The sequence below is a fragment of the Pseudophryne corroboree genome, chromosome 3, assembly GCF_028390025.1.
Source record: "Pseudophryne corroboree isolate aPseCor3 chromosome 3, aPseCor3.hap2, whole genome shotgun sequence".
Taxonomy (NCBI): domain Eukaryota; kingdom Metazoa; phylum Chordata; class Amphibia; order Anura; family Myobatrachidae; genus Pseudophryne; species Pseudophryne corroboree.
In genome coordinates this window covers 795,790,653-795,811,865 of record NC_086446.1, presented here as the reverse complement: position 1 = coordinate 795,811,865, position 21,213 = coordinate 795,790,653, and the positions used below count along the sequence as shown (strand labels likewise).

General features: G+C 47.2%; 1 protein-coding gene across 3 annotated transcripts; it reads right to left on the bottom strand.

The window, feature by feature from the left end:
- Positions 1-1,528: 1,528 nt before the first annotated feature.
- On the bottom strand, positions 1,529-20,368 carry ITPRIP (inositol 1,4,5-trisphosphate receptor interacting protein). Of its 3 annotated transcripts, none has more exons than XM_063962658.1 (2): positions 20,222-20,368; positions 1,529-4,401 (listed from the first exon to the last, which is right to left on the bottom strand). In XM_063962658.1, the coding sequence occupies exon 2, from the start codon at positions 4,392-4,394 to the stop codon at positions 2,748-2,750; it is 1,647 nt and encodes a 548-aa protein (XP_063818728.1). In that variant the 5' UTR covers positions 4,395-4,401; positions 20,222-20,368; the 3' UTR covers positions 1,529-2,747. The 3 variants fall into 3 exon arrangements, with proteins under 3 accessions (XP_063818728.1, XP_063818730.1, XP_063818729.1); XM_063962660.1 differs by lacking the exon at positions 20,222-20,368 and adding an exon at positions 4,713-4,772; XM_063962659.1 differs by lacking the exon at positions 20,222-20,368 and adding an exon at positions 4,597-4,702.
- Between the last annotated feature and the right edge of the window lie 845 nt (positions 20,369-21,213).

Sequence of the window (21,213 nt, the reverse complement as noted above, 5' to 3'; positions counted from 1 at the left end):
TTCACGCCTAACCACAACCATCTCGGTAATTAATTCACAAAGCTCTGATGTCTCCGACTTACGCAGCTCCAAAACCTGTTGCGCTGCACGGTGCCAGCTGCTGGGGACGGCTCTGAACACGTTCATGCTGCGCTTTTCCGTTGCATTATGAAATAAGCCAGGAATTCATGGAAGTTTTATAGGGAAAGGGGATTAGCACTTAGGGCTGGGTGACGTCAGACTGTTTTACAGGCGGAAGGTGATAGACGGCCCCTAAGGCTCAGTGTTCCGCGGTGTCTCACCGGCTTCATGTTCCATGACTGAATACTGTGTTATATAAATGATTACTATTTATATATCTATCCTATTATCTTCCCCTAATAACATCTCCCTATTGCTGGGGGCATTCTGTGTAAATGAGAGAAGGCGGACAGATTCAGCGGATAATCTAGTGGTTTAAAAAGAAAAAAGATCGGTGGAAGGACCCGTCCGATTATCTGCAATAATGCCTAGATGTTGCTGTGGCCATACTCATTGCTATTCCCCTGGTGTAGATTTAGGGACTGATTGAGAGATTGTACGCAAATTGTGTGCCGCAATTGTGCGCTTGGGAATAAAACTGGATCTAGGCCTGTACCCGCATCTACCTATTTATCCACATATGAAAGTCGCCGTCCTACAGTAACTCTCTGCGCGCACTTGCACCAGCTCTGTCCTTGATGCACGAGATCTGCCTGCAATCAGCTGGATCCCTGTGTACACACCTCTCCGCACAGCGCGCAATTCCCTCTACACGTCCATGACAATCCCGTGACACAGGAAACCGATCTGCAAATTCCCAGTCTCAGCCCAGTTACACCCACTAAGCAAGAAGTAGAGATGCAACTGAAATATGTATGACTCTGAATCGCCCGTAGTCGCTGAACGCTGTGTATGTGAAAAAATTGTGAAATCTGTCTACAGAGTGGACTTGCAGCCACCTGTGAATCAGACCATTAGCGAGGTATTTCAGAAGCTGCATGGCTTTCTAAGCCCAGAGAACCCTCAGTCCTCAGTCCCCCACAGTCATGAGACCCCCACAGTCTTGAGACCCCACAGCCCTAAGACCCTCACAGTCTTGAGATCCCACAGCCCTAAGACCCCACAGCACTGAGACCCTCACAGCCCGGAGACCCCACAGCCCTGAGATCCCCACAGCCCTGAGACCCCCACAGCCCTGAGACCCCCACAGCCCTGAGATCCCACAGTCACATGACCCCCACAGCCCTGAGACCCCCACAGCCCTGAGATCCCACAGTCACATGACCCCCACAGTCCAGAGACCCCCACAGCCCTGAGACCCCCACATTTCAGAGACCACACAGTCACAAGACCCCCACAGACCTGAGACCCCCACAACCCTGAGACCTCCACAGTCCCGAGACTCCCACAGCCCTGAGACCCCACAGCCCTGAGACCCACACAGTCCCGAGACCCTAGACCCCCACAGTTCTGAGACTCCCACAGCCCTGAGACCCCCACAGTCCTGTTTGTTTAGGAACAAGATAGCTTATTGGGAAAACACATTTTATTTAGACTGCTCCACACAAACCCAGAGAATAACACTGTACCCAACGTAATTATAATCAGCCAATATTGGGCATACTTCTCATTGACACTTAGCGGCGCAGTGTGTGATCTGTAAACAGCCACAATCAAAATAAAACAAAATTGCGCATGTCAGCGAAAGATGAGCACAGATCGCCACTAACGCATGCTTGCCTCCAAATTCCAAACGCACTTCTGCGGCCCAGTGAAACAGCTGCTGGGCTTGGGGGCCGGAGAACGCCACCTGGTACTCACATTGGGCATTTGCGGCCAAATATTGAAACACCGAATCCTACGTACAGAATTATTGTGAGTCGGTGTAAGGAAAACAATGAGATTTTCAGGGGCAAACATCTGTAAACGTCTGAGTATCTCGGAAGTCCTGCATACAGGGCAACAACACAGCATACGCTGTACCTGAGACGCGATGCTGATTATATGATAACATGGGGCCAGTCACGCTAATGACCTCTCACCTCTAGCAGCCAAAATTCATTCAATGGTCTAGTACAATAATAGTGATACAACTCCCTGATTGGTTACAATGGGTTACCGCATTGTACGGTTATGCTGCTGGTATCGGTGCTGCTCTGACAAGCAGCCTTCGTTTTTAGTCTTACATGTATAATATGTCTAATATGTTGAGTCTATTGTACAGTTGCAATGTGCAGTATGAACGTGTAATGTTTGTAATGTATGCTATGTTTTTCCCCCTTCTTATGCTATGTATTCCCCCTTCATGTTGCTGCTTGGCGATGCGTTATACCACAAAAGATTCCTAGTGTACGTGAGTACACCTGGCCAATAAAGCTGATTCTGATTACATGAATAATAGACTTACATGAAGAATACATCAGTTAAACATGTTTTAGCCAGATTTGTAGATGCATAAATCCCAATGATGGACCCCCTGTTAGCGGGGAATAATGACGCACGGTTATAAAATGTAGAGGTGTGTTTGGCATGTACAGCAGTTGGCCGTAGTCATATATAATGCAACATATAACATACCCTATAGGTTAGTTCTCCATAATGCCACTTCCTTACATTGGTTTTGAAGCCACCAGTTGACACTGGCTGTCCCACGGTGGGATTGGCTTCAGTTGTACAATGCCAATAAACTGTTATTGAATTCCAGTATGGTGACAACTAAAACTCATCACTGAAGCTCCCACAAGATGCTACGCAGGTTGTGTACACCCAGGGGCAGGTAAGTTTGAGTGTTTGCCGTTGGGCCCGGGTGGTAGGTGGAAGCTGTATTCATTAATTACAACTGTTGCGTTCTTCAGCATCTCATAGAACATGGATAAAGTTTTCTGGTAAAGGTCTCTGTTTAAGACAAAAGAACGGAAAAGGTTGAGAGGTTCCGCTAGGCGGAAATGTTCAGGAAGTTTCACAGACTCCGGCAGTTTCGGGTTCCCCACCATAAAGTGGTGGAGTTTCTTTTCTAGAAGACATTTTTCCAGGCTCTTGAACATGTCTCTTAACCTGTCTTCTAGCACGGCGTTCCCCCAGTCTGTACAAGGGCAACTCAGAAGCAGATGAAGCAGCACTGTCTTTAGGTGGTAAGTGGTGAGACCACTTGGCCCAGTTAGGTGACACTGCTTGGCATGGAGGAAGGTCATTATCTGTAGACAACCCAGGTGACATGAATTGTCTGGAAGGTTCTTAGCAAAGTCCTTGAGGAACCTCCTCTCGTAGACTGCAAAGGATAACGTCCAATGAATACTGGTGGAGGGGACCTCATGGGGAAAATGTGAAATGAAGTATAGATCAGAGTCCTCATACTGGACCACCGGGGTTATGTTGAAGCTAATGGCTTTTCCGGACTTGAATCTTACTCTTAGAGCTCCAGGAGAATCCAAGCTGCTGAAAGTGAGATCAAACTCATATTTGTGGGAAATCCTGCTCCATGCCTTTGTCACGGCTGTTTGGAACCATTTCATCACCTGGTCGGTGTCCAGGTAGTTGCTGTCCTTAGAGCACAACAAATTGACGTCCTTGTTCTCGATTTTCTTGTTGATTGGGTTGTGAAGGAGACATAACATATCTTCACCAAGTTTCTTCTTGTCACAGACACATCCTGATGATTTATCGTCTGGTCCACACACGAGGATTGTACCATAGTTTTGTTTGTCTGGGTCAATGGAGGTGTCAGTCACGCATGGTTGGCACTTGAAATGATAAGGTTCCGGAGGAGCAAAAGGTACGAGCAAGTCACATATCAATGGCCTGTTCACTCTCCAGTTTTCATACATGCTCCCAATGCAGATGCTATCTTCCACCTCCATGTCGGCATCGCGGTTGCACACACTTCTCAACGCCTCAAGCAGGTCATCCGCAAAGCCCTCCACAAACTCCCTGGTCCTGGCTGCATCATGGGTTGTTGCCCGGATGTACTGGTCATGAAATATAGCCAGCATCGTCTTGTTTGGAAGAGAGACGCCGTGGCAACAGTTTCCGATGAACAACAGGTCATCCTCTTCTTTGTTCTCCTCCTTGGAGTTGCTGTCTTTGAAGTCTTGCCTCCATACCTCAATCACCAGGAATATGACCATGGACAGCGTGCTCCACAAGTCCCATGTTGACTCATCTTCTGCCGCCTTGCCTTCCGTATTCGCCTCATTTCCCCGTGCTGCCTCGTGGCGGGATAGAAGTTTCTCAAGTTCCAGCTGCTGGGCTTTCAGGTTCTCCTCCCTCTCTTGCAATTTTCGGATGATGATGTCATCAGTGGCGGGAAGCATTGCATCATCATTTGGGAAGAGAAGTGGATGGTTAACGATGGTTGTCACGACCACCAGACAAACCTTGAAGATACCGGCTTGCATTGTGAACCTGAAAATAAAAGAGAAGAACGTTAGTCACACAATTACTAATTATATGACAGAGATACAATGAAAACTACAATAATCCGCACACCAAGTACAGTCCCTGGGCCCTCAATATCAGGAGGAAAGCTACATCTAAAAAATATTTCCAGGATCAGACTCTTTCTGACCCAGGATGCTACTAAGACTCTTATCCACTCACTGGTCATCTCAGGACTGGACTACTGTAATCTAATCCTGACTGGCATTCCTGACAAAAATTCCGTGCCCTACTTTACCAGTCTGCCTCGTCTATGGCGGGCACAGAGACTATGGCACCTGTTACACAGTAGCTTTCTCTGGAAACAGTGTGTTAATCTTGTCTGTTGTCGCAACAGCTCCAGGAAGCTGCTCCCTGAGTTTCCTAAGCGTTCGCCGTGCACTGAATAATAGCTTCTTGGTCTGGCTCCAGGATGGGTGAGGCTTCGGATAATGTCAGACACTAGACACAGCTACACCTGGCTGGGATCTATCACAGAGGGTGGGGACACATCGCTGCCTGGCCGAGTGCATGACACTCTGTGCAACTTGTATCTGCACTAACCCAACACAGCCGTGCATAAAAAGCTTGGTTTAAAAAAATATATATTGAAAATGAGATAATGTCGCTGACTTTAAAATCAGAAACTCTTATATAAAAGGGAAATTAAAAAAAAAACAAAAAAAAAACCATGCTGCTAAAAAAAACCTCAAAAACATCCACAAGTAAAATGATGAAATTCAGATGCAATAAGGTGCATACTACTGTATGGGACACGTAGAGCAACCACAGAATGTCCTGAGGAAGTAGGGGGCGCACTGTCATTGCCCGGTGTGCTCTGCCGTAAACCTGGTCCTGCAGCCACAAGTTAACTGGCAATTACACTCAAGTGGGAAAACTACTGCTAGACTTAAGGTGGGTACACACTATTAGATATATCTGCAGATCAATTGATCTGCAGATATATCTATGTACGGATCGGGCAGTGTGCTGTGCATACACACTGCCCGATCCGTCGGGGGACTGACGTCATGAACTGGGCGGGCGGGCGCTCGCGCAGTTCACCTGTCAATCACCGCCGGCCGCCGCAGCATGTGTACGGGCGGTCGGACGACCGCCCCGTACACACACAGCGACGGGCCAATATATCTGTAGATATATTGGCCGTCGGCTGTGCTGCGCGGCCGACGCGATACGTCTGTGAACGACGGAGTTCACAGACGTATCGCCCGTACACACTGGCCGACGGTCCCGCGATGTATCGGCCGTTCAAGAGAACGGCCGATACATCGACCAGTGTGTACGGGCCTTTATTTATCATGAAGTATCTCTTTAGTTACAGTATTATTTCATGTACATAGCACATACAGTGCATCCGGAAAGTACTCACAGCGTTTCACTTTTTCCACATTATGTTACGTTACAGCCTTATTCCAAAATGGAATTAATTCATTTTTTCCCTCAAAATTCTACTCACAATACCCCATAATGACAAAGTGAAAACGTTTTTTTTTTAGATTTATGCAAATTTATTAAAAATAAAAAACTAAGAAATCACATGTACATAAGTATTCACAGCCTTTGCTCAATACTTTGTTGATGCACCTTTGGCAGCAATTACAGCCTCAAGTGTTTTGAATATGATGCCACAAGCTTGGCACATCTAATCTTTGGGCAGTTTCGCCCATTCCTCTTTGCAGCACCTCTCAAGCTCCATCAGGTTGGATGGGAAGCGTTGGTGCACAGTCATTTTCAGATCTCTCCAGAGATGTTCAATCAGATTCAAGTCTGGGCTCTGGCTGGGCCACTCAGGGACATTCACAGAGTTGTCCTGAAGCCACTCCTTTGATATCTTGGCTGTGTACTTAGGGTCGTTGTCCTGCTGAAAGATGAACCGTTGCCCCAGTCTGAAGTCAAGAGCGCTCTGGAACAGATTTTCATCCAGGATCTCTGTACATTGCTGCATTCATCTTTCCCTCTATCCTGACTAGTCTCCCAGTTCCTGCCGCTGAAAAACATCCCCACAGCATGGTGCTGCCACCATCATGCTTCACTGTAGTGATGGTATTGGCCTGGTGATGAGTTCACTCTTTGTCTCATCAGATCAGAGAATTTTGTTTCTCATGGTCTCAGAGTCCTTCAGGTGCATTTTTTGCAAACTCCAGGCGGGCTGCCATGTGTTTTTTTTACTAAGGAGTGGCTTCCGTCTGGCCACTCTACCATGCAGGCCTGATTGGTGGATTGCTGCAGAGATGGTTGTCCTTCTGGAAGGTTCTCCTCTCTCCACAGAGGAATGCTGTAGCTCTGACAAAGTGACCATCTGGTTCTTGGTCACCCCCGACTAGGGCCCTTCTCCCCCGATCGCTCAGTTTAGACGGACGACCAGCTCTAGGAAGAGTCCTGGTGGTTCCGAACTTCTTCCATTTATGGATGATGGAGGCCACTGTGCTCATTGGGACCTTCAAAGCAGCAGATATTTTTCTGTACCCTTCCCTAGATTTGTGCCTCGAGACAATCCTGTCTCGGAGGTTTACAGACAATTCATTTGACTTCATGCTTGGTTTGTGCTCAGACATGCACTGTCAGGTGTGGGACCTTATATAGACAGGTGTGTGCCTTTCCAAATCATGTCCAATCAACTGAATTTACCACAGGTGGCCTCCAATTAAGCTGTAGGAACATCTCAAGGATGATCAGCGGAAACAGGATGCACCTGAGATCAAGTTTGAGCTTCATGGTAAAGGCTGTGAATACTTATGTACATGTGATTTCTTAGTTTTTTATTTTTAATAAATTAGCAAAAATCAAAAAAAAACTTTTTTCACGTTGTCATTATGGGGTATTATGTGTAGAATTTTGAGGCAAAACATGAATTTATTCCATTTAGGAATAAGGCTGTAACATAACAAAATGTGGAAAAAGTGAAGCGCTGTGAATACTTTCCGGCTGCACTGTACATATTACACATTTCAGTCATTCACAGCAGTGGAGCTTACAATCTATACTCCATGTCACGTGGACACACATACATACTAGGGTTCATTTTCTATCGGAGGCCAATAAACCTAGCAATATGTACAGGTGTGTGCTCATACATTGTGGCTTCAGCCATGCTATAGACCCTGTAAGATCCCGGGGGCTTAGCCGCACGTCTCTCTCGCTCAAACTGTGAAACTTATTCGCACAATTTGAACAACTGGAAGTGACAAAACTGGTTTTCTATATTACACTGATCAATGTGATGTGCGACATTTGTATACCCAAGCGCCATCAGGCAGCGACTGCGGCTTTTTCTCACGCTGCTTTCCGTTGTGCTGCGTCTGCGACTTTGCAGGCGTGTAAAACTCCTGTGCAGTTAAAGTCGCAGCCTGGCGTCTGTAGTGCAGTGTGAGTGGTGTTTCGCTGCGTCCAAGCACATTCGTCATATGCTCCTTTTAGACACAGCCACTTTGTGCATCCTAATACTCGCTGCCCAGTTATCGCCCAGATAACCTGGCGTTAGTCTCCGTTCGCAGAAGATCCGACACACTCACAATTGCTTGCCACTTTGGACGCATCGCGTGGCACATGCACACACAATGTCTTGAGATTCCGACGTGTGCGCAGTAGGCTCGAAGTCTGGAGATGTGTCTGTTTCTTTGATGCCCCCTTGGTCGGGAATTAAACTCATGTCCTCAGGGTTGTGAGGCAGCAATGCTAGCCACTACTCCACCCATCTATTGCACAGTAATATGAATTCTGTATCCTTCCAAAATTCACATGGAGGCCTTTCTGGAGGGTACAGGAGAACCACCCTCACTGATGACAGATATATGGTTCGAAGGTTACGGAGAAATCTATAAACATTTTATTTGACGCAAGGTGACGCTTTACAGCCTAACATAGCAAAGTCTTACTGGCACCATACCCAATAATTGCCGCAGAGACCCCTGCACGTGCCCACCACTGAGAGGACGGGGGGAGGGGGGGGGCATCACAGCAAACAACAACAATAGCTAGGGGACGACTCCACCCCAATCTCAGCTTTCACTTTGGGTGGAGTTCCGTAAGGTAAACAGTAACGCAGAATAATAATACTCTGTCACTGTTGTGGGATGTCGTAACCTGTATCTGTTTTTATTCTGTATGTATGGTAATGTGCACAGTGCAACTTCCTATGTTCTGTGTATTGTTCTAAGTATCTCTTCCTATACTGTATGTATGGTAACATGCACAGTGCAACTTCCCATCTTCTGTATGCTAGATGTCATACTCTGTATCTGTTCTTATTCTGTATGTATGGTCACGTGCACAGTGCAACTTCCCATCTTCTGTATGCTAGATGCTATACTCTGTATCTGTTCTTATTCTGTATGTATGGTAACGTGCACAGTGCAACTTCCTATGTTCTGTGTATTGTTTTAAGTATCTCTTCCTATACTGTATGTATGGTAACATGCACAGTGCCACTTCCCTTATCCGATGTGCTGTATGTCATTCTCAGTATGTGTTCTTATTCTGTATGTATGGTAACATGCACAGTGCCACTTCCCTTATCCGATGTGCTGTATGTCATTCTCAGTATGTGTTCTTATTCTGTATGTATGGTAACATGCACAGTGCCACTTCCCTTATACGATGTGCTGTATGTCATTCTCAGTATGTGTTCTTATTCTGTATGTATGGTAACATGCACAGTGCCACTTCCCTTATCCAATGTGCTGTATGTCATTCTCAGTATGTGTTCTTATTCTGTATGTATGGTAACATGCACAGTGCCACTTCCCTTATCCGATGTGCTGTATGTCATTCTCAGTATGTGTTCTTATTCTGTATGTATGGTAACATGCACAGTGCCACTTCCCTTATCCGATGTGCTGTATTTCATTCTCAGTATGTGTTCTTATTCTGTATGTATGGTAACATGCACAGTGCCACTTCCCTTATACGATGTGCTGTATGTCATTCTCAGTATGTGTTCTTATTCTGTATGTATGGTAACATGCACAGTGCCACTTCCCTTATCCAATGTGCTGTATGTCATTCTCAGTATGTGTTCTTATTCTGTATGTATGGTAACATGCACAGTGCCACTTCCCTTATCCGATGAGCTGTATGTCATTCTCAGTATGTGTTCTTATTCTGTATGTATGGTAACATGCACAGTGCCACTTCCCTTATCCGATGTGCTGTATGTCATTCTCAGTATGTGTTCTTATTCTGTATGTATGGTAACATGCACAGTGCCACTTTCCTTATCCGATGTGCTGTATGTCACTCTCAGTATGTATGGTAACACGAGAGAGAAGGGGTTTTGGGGAAAGCGCACTGGGTGTCACCGTCCAATGGGTGACAGAGTAAGGTGTGTACCGGTAGTCATATTGGTATTCTATAATAAGAGACAATAGTTGTCTAGGTACTGATAGGTTGACATAATAAAAAAATGGTAACATGCACAGTGCCACTTCCTTGTTCTGTGTGCTTGACAGGGGTTAAAGTGTGTGTGTGTGTGGGGGGGGGGGCGAATCGCGTCATCGGATCCCTTCAGACCGCCCACTTGTTCTCTGCTGTGGGCGACCGAGGGGGGTGCGGGGGGCTGGCAGGGAAAGTGGTAGACTTGTCCACCTTTCCGTGGCAGCAGGGGGGCCACACGATTTTCGGGAGCCTCCCGGCCATTCCTGGAGGGTAGGCAATTATGATACCGCTGTGTAGCGTAACATGAAGGCACTACTGAGCGACATAACGTGAATAATGGGCATTACTGCATGTCGTAATGTGAATAAGATTGTGCTACTGTGTGGCATTGTCAAGCTCCGGAGCCTTACCTCCAGCGGGTGCTCCCGCGGGTTACCATCCCGCTGGTTGGGGCGGCTGCGGCGGCAGGGAGCTGCTGGCGGCGGGTCCCTCTGGACAGATGTGCGGCTGCCAAGGGCCGGGGGGCGAGGGTCTGGAGAGCCGGGCGCTGCGGCGGGGATTGCTGCGGTAAGGTCCTCTAGTGGTGACAGTATTGTGTGTCAGAGGCAGAAGCTGGCTAAAGCTGTGTGCTAACAGCTAAGTATGTCTCCTGTGCTGGGGGCAGCCATGTTGGAGACCAGAGTATTACCAATGAAGTTCCCAATCTGGGTCCAGCCAATCCTGCGTGTTCTCCCCTTACAAAAGGGGGCTGGCTCAGAGGGAGAGTGCCAGTGCTTCATGCTACCTCCTTGTGAAAGGTTCTCCTGCTCTGTGCTCCCAGGTTACTTCTGGTTCCCTGGTCCTGGTTGCTCTCATCCATCGGTTACCTAAACTCTGCTGCAGTCCTGCTGTCTAAGTCCGTTGCCACTCGTGGAAGCGCTCACGGGGTCCCAGGATGTAGAGGAGCTCCAGGTGCTAACGGCGGTTCCCGCAGACATCTTCATTTCTTCAAAGTCCAAGTTCTTCAGCCTTGTCTTTCAATCACAAACCAGTCTTTATTTCTTCAAAGTCCAAGTTCTTCAGCCTTGTCTTTCAATCACAAACCAGTCTTTATTTCTTCAAAGTCCAAGTTCTTCAGCCTTGTCTTTCAATCACAAACCACAGTCTTCGTTTCTTCAAAGTCCAAGTTCTTCAGCCTCGTCTTTCAGTCACAAACCACAGTCTTAATTTCTTCAAAGTCCAAGTTCTTCAGCCTCGTCTTTTAATCATAAAACACAGTCTTCAGTTCTTCTTTACCGGAGTTCTTGAGCTTCACTCTTCAAGTCATTTAACCATAGACTCTAATTCTCCCAGTGTCTTCTATTTCTCCAATATTCGTGTACAGCCTGATTATTCATTAAAACTACAGTTATCTTCCTACAAGTCCTCCTTTTCTTTACGCCCTCCGGTCAACGTTAACACTTAGTTTGGCTTCCACCCCATGAGGAGGAATTACATTCAGCCACCTCGTTTACTCTCCTCACAGGTAGCTGTCCCTTCAGCCAAAACACGGTTGTCGGAACCCCAACTTACGCAGAGCGTGACAGGCATAATTTGAATTGGGGGTACTATTGTGTGACCACGCCCCTTCCTTGTTATACCACACCCCTTTATAAAGTATTGGAGGTAGGGCACAAGTTTATAGTTTGCAGGGAGGATGGGGGGTGCTGAAAACCCTAGCACTGGCTCTGTCTAATGGGAGGTGGGGGGGGGGGGATTGGTGGTAAAGGAAAGGAGCTCCAACACCTCTCCAAGACCACTTTAAACCCTGGTGCTAGATGTCATACTCTGTATCTGTTCATATTCTGTATGTATGGTAACGTGCACAGTGCAACTTCCCATCTTCTGTGTGCTAGATGCCATACTCTGTATCTGTTCTTATTCTGTATGTATGGTAACGTGCACAGTGCAACTTCCCATCTTCTGTGTGCTAGATGTCATACTCTGTATCTGTTCTTATTCTGTATGTATGGTAACGTGCACAGTGCAACTTCCCATCTTCTGTGTGCTAGATGTCATACTCTGTATCTGTTCTTATTCTGTATGTAAGGTAACACGCACAGCACTACTTCCTATGTTCTGTGTACTGTTCTAAGTATCTCTTCCTGTATATATGGTAACGTGCACAGTGCAACTTCCTATATTCAGTGTACTATTCTAAGTATCTCTTCCTGTATATATGGTAACGTGCACAGTGCAACTTCCTATGTTCGGTGTAAGTTCTAAGTATCTCTTTCTTATTCTGTATGTATGGTAACATGCACAGTGCAACTTCCCTTATTTTGTGTGCTAGATGTCATAGTCAGTGTCTGTTCTAAGTATATCTTCTTGTTCTGTATGTATGGTAAAGGAATTGGTATAAAGTAGCAGATATAAGTATAACGGCAGGTATTGGAGAAATCTGCTTCCGTCCCTCTGTCATACATTAAGGTGATACTAAATACTTGCGGTTACCCCCCAAAAATGAGTGTTTTGCTGAATAAGCCTCAAATATTTCACTGTAAATGGGCCCCTAGTGTATACAGTATGAGGAACCTGACAAATGAGTCTTTCATACTAACTGCTGAGTGTACACTAAAGGCAGTGCCTGATTTCCTGAGGGAGCCAAACACAGTGATGTCATCTTCTTATATATACTATATATACAATGCTATACGCTGAATGAAATACAAGTCTGATCTACAGTGTCACCTCCACAGGTGCAAGTCACAACCTGCTCAGCTACACGCTGCACAAGCTACGGAACGTGCTGGTTAGATTGTAAGCTCTTGCATGCAACAGATAACCAAAGCTGATGTAGATTGCTAGCTCCTTTACCCAATGCAAAAGAACCTGTCCTGCCCCACACAGAGAGACATAAGCAGGCCATCAGAACATGTCTCCATTTATTGAATATACAGAGGGACAATATCACGCACTGTAATTATATCTGTTTCTAGGCGTATTTTAATTCTTTAAATATTACTTGCGGTCCTGCTATCAGTGTTACACAAATATACGTCACCGAATCACTTCGCTTCTTTATTTCACATGCAATCACTTTCATTTGATAGCGTTACATGTTTGCGCAAGGCGTGCGATAATCTACAGCAACCTAGGAAGAGTCAGCTATTACACACGTCTCCCACATCTAAAGTACAGAATCTCAGGGAGTGCGGCTGCGATAGTGACGCCTTTGCTTTCTCCTGACGTGCACAAACTTTATTTCATGCACGCAATTATTAGAAATATTGTATAAAATGAGCGTCAGGCTATGCGTGTATATGAAACATAACTGCATTCTGTCCCATCCTCAAAATCTCTCATTAAGGTTTGCAAATATTCCAAAATGCAGAAATATCTGATATGCAAAATAATTCTGGTGCCAAGCATTTGGGATATTTGGGACACAAACTGTATCTGCCTGGTGCACGTCAGATAATGAGGGGTCTGACTGTGGCCGTGGCTTGGTTATAGGGGGGACTATGCAGAGTGGGAGAAAATAGTAAAAAAGGAAAAATTTGCACACAAAAAAACAACAACAGCATTTGCATCCCTTGAAACCAGGAGCAACTTGCTCCTTTTTTGTTTTTGTTTGCTCCTAATCCTGCCAAACCCTGCGCAGGTACGGCAGCAGCGAGGTCCTTACATCACCATCCGCTCACGTCGCTGGGCGCAGGTTACCCTGCCTGTAGCTAGCATCGGCCGTACAGCAATAACACAAATCAGCATTAATAAATGCACAGCTGCAGCTCCACCAATACAGCAGCTGAAACTGACACTTTGGGGGGAATTAGCGTTGAACGCAGTATTGCAAACACCGACCTGTTCAAACCTGCGCTAATGTACGTTAAACATGTCTGCCTGCACTTCTGGCGCTTAGTCTGAAAATGGACCTAATCGAGGTGCGGGTTAGTGTTTGTGTGGCAGGGGTAGGACGTGCACCTGCTTTGCATACTGTAGGTGCACAAATCTGCCAACAGTGTACACATTCAGACGCTCAGTGGCGTGCAGTTACTGTATTACAGTACATGTGTGCACGTGGAGACACTGGCTCAGGCTGTGCGCAGTGCGATACATTTTAGGTGACAAGCAAAATATTAGCCCTCACGACCCTCTCTAAGGGGTCTATTCATGAAGCAGTGATAAGAGTGGAGAGGTGAGCCTGTACAGAAGTTGCCCATGGCAACCAATCAGCTGCTCCGTACAATTGTATAGTATGCAAATTATAAATGTTACTTCAATGCTGATTGGTTGCCATGGGCAACTTCTCCTCTGGCTCACTTCTCCACACTTTTCACTGCTTCATGAATAGATCCCCAAGGAGTACATTTACTAAGCAGTGATAAGAGCGGAGAAGTGAGCCAGTGGAGAAATTTCCACATCAACCAATCAGCAGCTCTGTATCATTTTATAGTATGCAAATTATAGATGTAACTTCAGTGCTGACTGGTTGGTGGGCACTTCTCCACTGGCTCACTTCTCCGCTCTTATCACTGCTTAGTAAATGTACACCTAAATCTGTGGAAAATGTCACATACAGAAAATCGCAGCCGTCCGTATACATCCACATGTGACAGGTAATATACATGCAAATGACACAGAATGATGGTGATAAGAGAACCAGACCCCGGGTTACTGCGCAGAGCGTTCTGTACCTGCTCCCCCGCGCCTGTGATCATCTTACCTCTGCTCGCCTCTGTACAGACTAATCCCAGATTCATGTATTCTCCCCAATACGGAGCAATTATCAGGGTGTGGCCCCAGCACCTCCACCCAGATACAAACATGATGTGCAGGAGCTGGAAATGCCGGCTGATCACACCCCAGCAGTCTGCTGCAGCACAGGGTGACGGCACAGGCAAGAGCTCGGTGCACAGCTGTCAGGGACCGCAGTCCCCCTTATACCACCCACTGGGTTCTACGCAGCAGCAAGCTGCAACAGGTGCAGACAGCAGCATGCAGATGTGATTTTGTTTATGTGAAAGGCTGCAGCTACTGTCTTGTGTCCAGAGGCGCCCACTGCCGGCGTCTCACATACTCCGCTCGCGTACATAAGCGAGAACATTGGACGCACATCAGTCGCAACCTTACGCTGTTTCAGACTGAGCGTCTCGCCTACGACGCCGGGGCTTCTCCAGCTGCGGATGAAGGAACACTCCAAAGATGTTCCTGTCGCACCTGCGTTTTTTTCTAATATTTGCGGGATATTGGGTGTTTGTTTGGGAGGAACCTGCAAATATTAAGTATCCCCCAAATGTATCTACGAGGGACCACGGCGGAGATACCCGTTTTCAAACGCAGAAGCAGAAACCTATGGGGGAACGTGAACCGTGATTCTTGCGTTAATAAGAAATTCAGAATGATGTCAGTAAGAATAACTACAGCTGCCTTCACCGTTAGTTATACATTTACATTTAAGACTGAGGGGTCTATTCATGAAGCAGTGAAAAGAGTGGAGAAGTGAGCCTGTGGAAAAGTTTCCCATGGCAACCAATCAGCTGCTCCGTACAATTGAATAGTATGCAAATTATAAATGTTACTTCACTGCTGATTGGTTGCCATGGGCAACTTCTCCACTGGCTCACTTCTCCACTCTTATCACTGTTTCCTGAATAGAGCCCTGAATACGGGGACTATAAGCTACGTGCATTACCGTTAGAATACGTGACAGTGTGCGCAGGAGGTCTTCACACGGACGCACCAGCACGGAATACTCGGCGTCAGCGGCCATGTTATTCTCCATTTGCGTACATCTCGTATTTGCTGCGAAAGTCTACGTGCTCGTTTTCAGTTGCATACTGTCTGCGTGCGACTCAGGCCAATAGAATCTTATTGCCGGCTGGTTGTTGTGGTTCAGCGCAGGCGCGTCACCTACAGGCAGTGTTACTAATAGAAGGCCTATGTGCAGCGTGGTCACCGGGCAGATGGGGTTATGTGGGCACTTGTAGGGTATACACTGCACCCAACATACGCTGAAAGGGGCGTAGCTGGTAGATCACCCGCTGCAATAAGCTGCCATACCGTTGTAGCATCGTGTTGCGCTAACGTCCCTAGTGTCAGTTACCTTCCTTCCTTCCTGTAATGTATCTCCTGTACTGAGCGCAGCGTGAGGCCGCCGCTGTATTCTGCTTCCTCTGCTCCTGATACAGCCCTGACATCTTATCACTGCCAAACTAACGACCGGCATATCACCAGCGATAGGGGCACCCAGATGTGGGGGCCGCAGGGTACCGCACAATTCAGGACTAATCCCCTTCCACTGTAAATAATCCCGAACAACTGCAGGGAACAGCGTCCAGGACTTATTACGCTGCATGGCGTACTGAGGCGAGATGTATGAGGACGTGTCTGTTACGGGGTACACAGTACTATGGGCATGTCCCCCCTATAACTCTCACTAGCTATTCACATTCTGTCATTCCTATTGTACAGGTTAGAGGCTGGAAGCCACAAGGTTTGCACAGATTTCCATACATGTCCCCTAATGCATCAGACCGGTTATACGACTGTAATAATCACAATATAAATAGTTACCAGAGATAATGATAATGATTGCTATTATTCTGTACTTAAATTACGCGGTGCTGTACAGAGAGGGGATTCTTATTCGTCCACATCAGTCCCTGTACCAGAGGAGCTTACAATCTAAACTGCAAGCACCATGTCAGGGACCGTCACACAAGGACCCAGCAGAGAGAGCAGCGACTGTAATCACTGCACAAGCAGTACATTTTGTCTCATACCCTCCGAGTAGGGCCCTCTTACCTCTCTGTCTGTAGATATACAGTGTTAGATGCGAGCTGGGCCCTCTTACCTCTCTGTCTGTAGATATAGAGTGTTAGATGCGAGCTGGGCCCTCTTACCTCTCTGTCTGTAGATATACAGTGTTAGATGCGAGCAGGGCCCTCTTACCTCTCTGTCTGTAGATATAGAGTGTTAGATGCGAGCAGGGCCCTCTCACCTCTCTGTCTGTAGATATAGAGTGTTAGATGTGAGCAGGGCCCTCTTACCTCTCTGTCTGTAGATATAGAGTGTTAGATGCGAGCAGGGCCCTCTTACCTCTCTGTCTGTAGATATAGAGTGTTAGGTGCGAGCAGGGCCCTCTTACCTGTCTGTAGATATAGAGTGTTAGATGCGAGCAGGGCCCTCTTACCTCTCTGTCTGTAGATATACAGTGTTAGATGCGAGCTGGGCCCTCTTACCTCTCTGTCTGTAGATATAGAGTGTTAGATGCGAGCAGGGCCCTCTTACCTCTCTGTCTGTAGATATACAGTGTTAGATGCGAGCAGGGCCCTCTTACCTCTCTGTCTGTAGATATAGAGTGTTAGATGCGAGCAGGGCCCTCTCACCTCTCTGTCTGTAGATATAGAGTGTTAGATGCGAGCAGGGCCCTCTTACCTCTCTGTCTGTAGATATAGAGTGTTAGATGCGAGCAGGGCCCTCTTACCTCTCTGTCTATAGATATAGAGTGTTAGATGCGAGCAGGGCTCTCTTACCTCTCTCTCTGTAGATATAGCGTGTTAGATGCGAGCAGGGCCCTCTTACCTCTCTGTCTGTAGATATAGAGTGTTAGATGCGAGCAGGGCCCTCTTACCTCTCTGTCTGTAGATATAGAGTGTTAGATGCGAGCAGGGCCCTCTTACCTCTCTGTCTGTAGATATAGAGTGTTAGATGCGAGCAGGGCCCTCTTACCTCTCTGTCTGTAGATATAGAGTGTTAGATGCGAGCAGGGCCCTCTTACCTCTCTGTCTGTAGATATAGAGTGTTAGATGCGAGCAGGGCCCTCTTACCTCTCTGTCTGTAGATATAGAGTGTTAGATGCGAGCAGGGCCCTCTTACCTCTCTGTCTGTAGATATACAGTGTTAGATGCGAGCAGGGCCCTCTTACCTCTCTGTCTGTAGATATACAGTGTTAGATGCGAGCTGGGCCCTCTTACCTCTCTGTCTGTAGATATAGAGTGTTAGATGCGAGCTGGGCCCTCTTACCTCTCTGTCTGTAGATATAGAGTGTTAGATGCGAGCAGGGCCCTCTTACCTCTCTGTCTGTAGATATAGAGTGTTAGGTGCGAGCAGGGCTCTCTTACCTGTCTGTAGATATAGAGTGTTAGATGCGAGCAGGGCCCTCTTACCTCTCTGTCTGTAGATATACAGTGTTAGATGCGAGCTGGGCCCTCTTACCTCTCTGTCTGTAGATATAGAGTGTTAGATGCGAGCTGGGCCCTCTTACCTCTCTGTCTGTAGATATACAGTGTTAGATGCGAGCAGGGCCCTCTTACCTCTCTGTCTGTAGATATAGAGTGTTAGATGCGAGCAGGGCCCTCTCACCTCTCTGTCTGTAGATATAGAGTGTTAGATGCGAGCAGGGCCCTCTTACCTCTCTGTCTGTAGATATAGAGTGTTAGATGCGAGCAGGGCCCTCTTACCTCTCTGTCTGTAGATATAGAGTGTTAGATGCGAGCAGGGCTCTCTTACCTCTCTCTCTGTAGATATAGCGTGTTAGATGCGAGCAGGGCCCTCTTACCTCTCTGTCTGTAGATATAGAGTGTTAGATGCGAGCAGGGCCCTCTTACCTCTCTGTCTGTAGATATAGAGTGTTAGATGCGAGCAGGGCCCTCTTACCTCTCTGTCTGTAGATATAGAGTGTTAGATGCGAGCAGGGCCCTCTTACCTCTCTGTCTGTAGATATAGAGTGTTAGATGCGAGCAGGGCCCTCTTACCTCTCTGTCTGTAGATATAGAGTGTTAGATGCGAGCAGGGCCCTCTTACCTCTCTGTCTGTAGATATAGAGTGTTAGATGCGAGCAGGGCCCTCTTACCTCTCTGTCTGTAGATATACAGTGTTAGATGCGAGCAGGGCCCTCTTACCTCTCTGTCTGTAGATATACAGTGTTAGATGCGAGCTGGGCCCTCTTACCTCTCTGTCTGTAGATATAGAGTGTTAGATGCGAGCTGGGCCCTCTTACCTCTCTGTCTGTAGATATAGAGTGTTAGATGCGAGCAGGGCCCTCTTACCTCTCTGTCTGTAGATATAGAGTGTTAGATGCGAGCAGGGCCCTCTTACCTCTCTGTCTGTAGATATAGAGTGTTAGATGCGAGCAGGGCCCTCTTACCTCTCTGTCTGTAGATATAGAGTGTTAGATGCGAGCAGGGCCCTCTTACCTCTCTGTCTGTAGATATAGAGTGTTAGATGCGAGCAGGGCCCTCTTACCTCTCTGTCTGTAGATATACAGTGTTAGATGCGAGCTGGGCCCTCTTACCTCTCTGTCTGTAGATATAGAGTGTTAGATGGGAGCTGGGCCCTCTTACCTCTCTGTCTGTAGATATAGAGTGTTAGATGCGAGCAGGGCCCTCTTACCTCTCTGTCTGTAGATATAGAGTGTTAGATGCGAGCAGGGCCCTCTTACCTCTCTGTCTGTAGATATAGAGTGTTAGATGCGAGCAGGGCCCTCTTACCTCTCTGTCTGTAGATATAGAGTGTTAGATGCGAGCAGGGCCCTCTTACCTCTCTGTCTGTAGATATACAGTGTTAGATGCGAGCTGGGCCCTCTTACCTCTCTGTCTGTAGATATAGAGTGTTAGATGCGAGCAGGGCCCTCTCACCTCTCTGTCTTGTATTACCTAGTCTTGAGGGGATGCAATCAAACTACCGACTGTCGGCATCCCGGCATTTAGGAGACTGACGCCTGTGAAATACTGACAGCTGGAATCCCAACCACCACCTGGTATTTCCACTCGGTTGTTGGATCCACACCACCAACCGAGTGGGAATATAACCTGTGGCGAGCGCAGCAAATCACTGTGCCCGAAGCGTGGCGAGCGCAAAGAGCCCGCAAGATGACTCGCTAGCTCGGGTCTGACAGATGGGATGCCGCTGCCGGTAATACATACGTATTCCATCTTGAGTTAATACTTTTGTTTGGTTTCCAATTGTACAGCACAACGGAATGTGCTGGCGCTATATCAGTAATAATAATAATAATAATAATAATAATAATAAGACAGGGCTAAAGGCATCCGTCCTAGGCTGTATGTCATCCTGCTTTGTGGCGCTGGTCCAATCATCACCCTTTCTCCAGGGATTTCTACACCTCACTGTCCTGCCACAAGTACACACTCAGACACACACTGACATACAGTACTCCGATGATCAGATCTAGCGTAGGACCTACAAAACCCTCCACGGCCTGAGCAGCTCCAGCCTCTTACAATAACTCAGTTCCTGCAAATAATTCCTTACTGGAATCCTCATGATCAGCCCCTTATCCTGGCAGCAGCACTGAATGCAGGGGAGCTGGTATTTTAGCTGAGAAGGTCTCCCCCCCCCCCCCCCCCCCCCACCTCCTCTCCCTGCAGCCTGGATGCACTCTAGTAGTTTCAGTAAGAAGAAAGTTGGTGAGAGGGAGCCGGGGACTTACTTGTCTGGGGGCAGCGGTCCTCTCTCTGGTCAGGACTCAGTCCATGCTCCAGATGAAGGCTGCGGGGTCCTGCACTCTGCAGGTTCCCCTGTCTGTCTGTTCCCCTGTCTGTCTGTCTGTCCGCCCTCCTCCTGGTTCTGTCTCACAATTTCCTGAATGTCATCATCAATGACACAAAGAAACTGCACAACTTTCTACATGGTCCTTCTTAAGGTGGACTGGGGATGTTACTGCAGCACAACTTTCTATATGGTCTCTCTTAAGGTGGACTGGGGATGTTACTGCAGCACAACTTTCTATATGGTCCCTCTTAAGGTGGACTGGGGATGTTACTGCAGCACAACTTTCTATATGGTCCCTCTTAAGGTGGACTGGGGATGTTACTGCAGCACAACTTTCTACATGGTCCTTCTTAAGGTGGACTGACGATGTTACTGCAGCTCAACTTTCTACATGGTCCTTCTTAAGGTGGACTGGGGATGTTACTGCAGCACAACTTTCTACATGGTCCTTCTTAAGGTGGACTGGGGATGTTACTGCAGCACAACTTTCTACATGGTCCCTCTTAAGGTGGACTGGGGATGTTACTGCAGCACAACTTTCTACATGGTCCTTCTTAAGGTGGACTGGGGATGTTACTGCAGCACAACTTTCTACATGGTCCCTCTTAAGGTGGACTGGGGATGTTACTGCAGCACAACTTTCTACATAGTCCTTCTTAAGGTGGACTGGGGATGTTACTGCAGCACAACTTTCTACATGGTCCTTCTTAAGGTGGACTGGGGATGTTACTGCAGCACAACTTTCTACATGGTCCCTCTTAAGGTGGACTGGGGATGTTACTGCAGCACAACTTTCTACATGGTCCTTCTTAAGGTGGACTGGGGATGTTACTGCTACACAACTTTCTACATGGTCCCTCTTAAGGTGGACTGGGGATGTTACTGCAGCACAACTTTCTACATGGTCCCTCTTAAGGTGGACTGGGGATG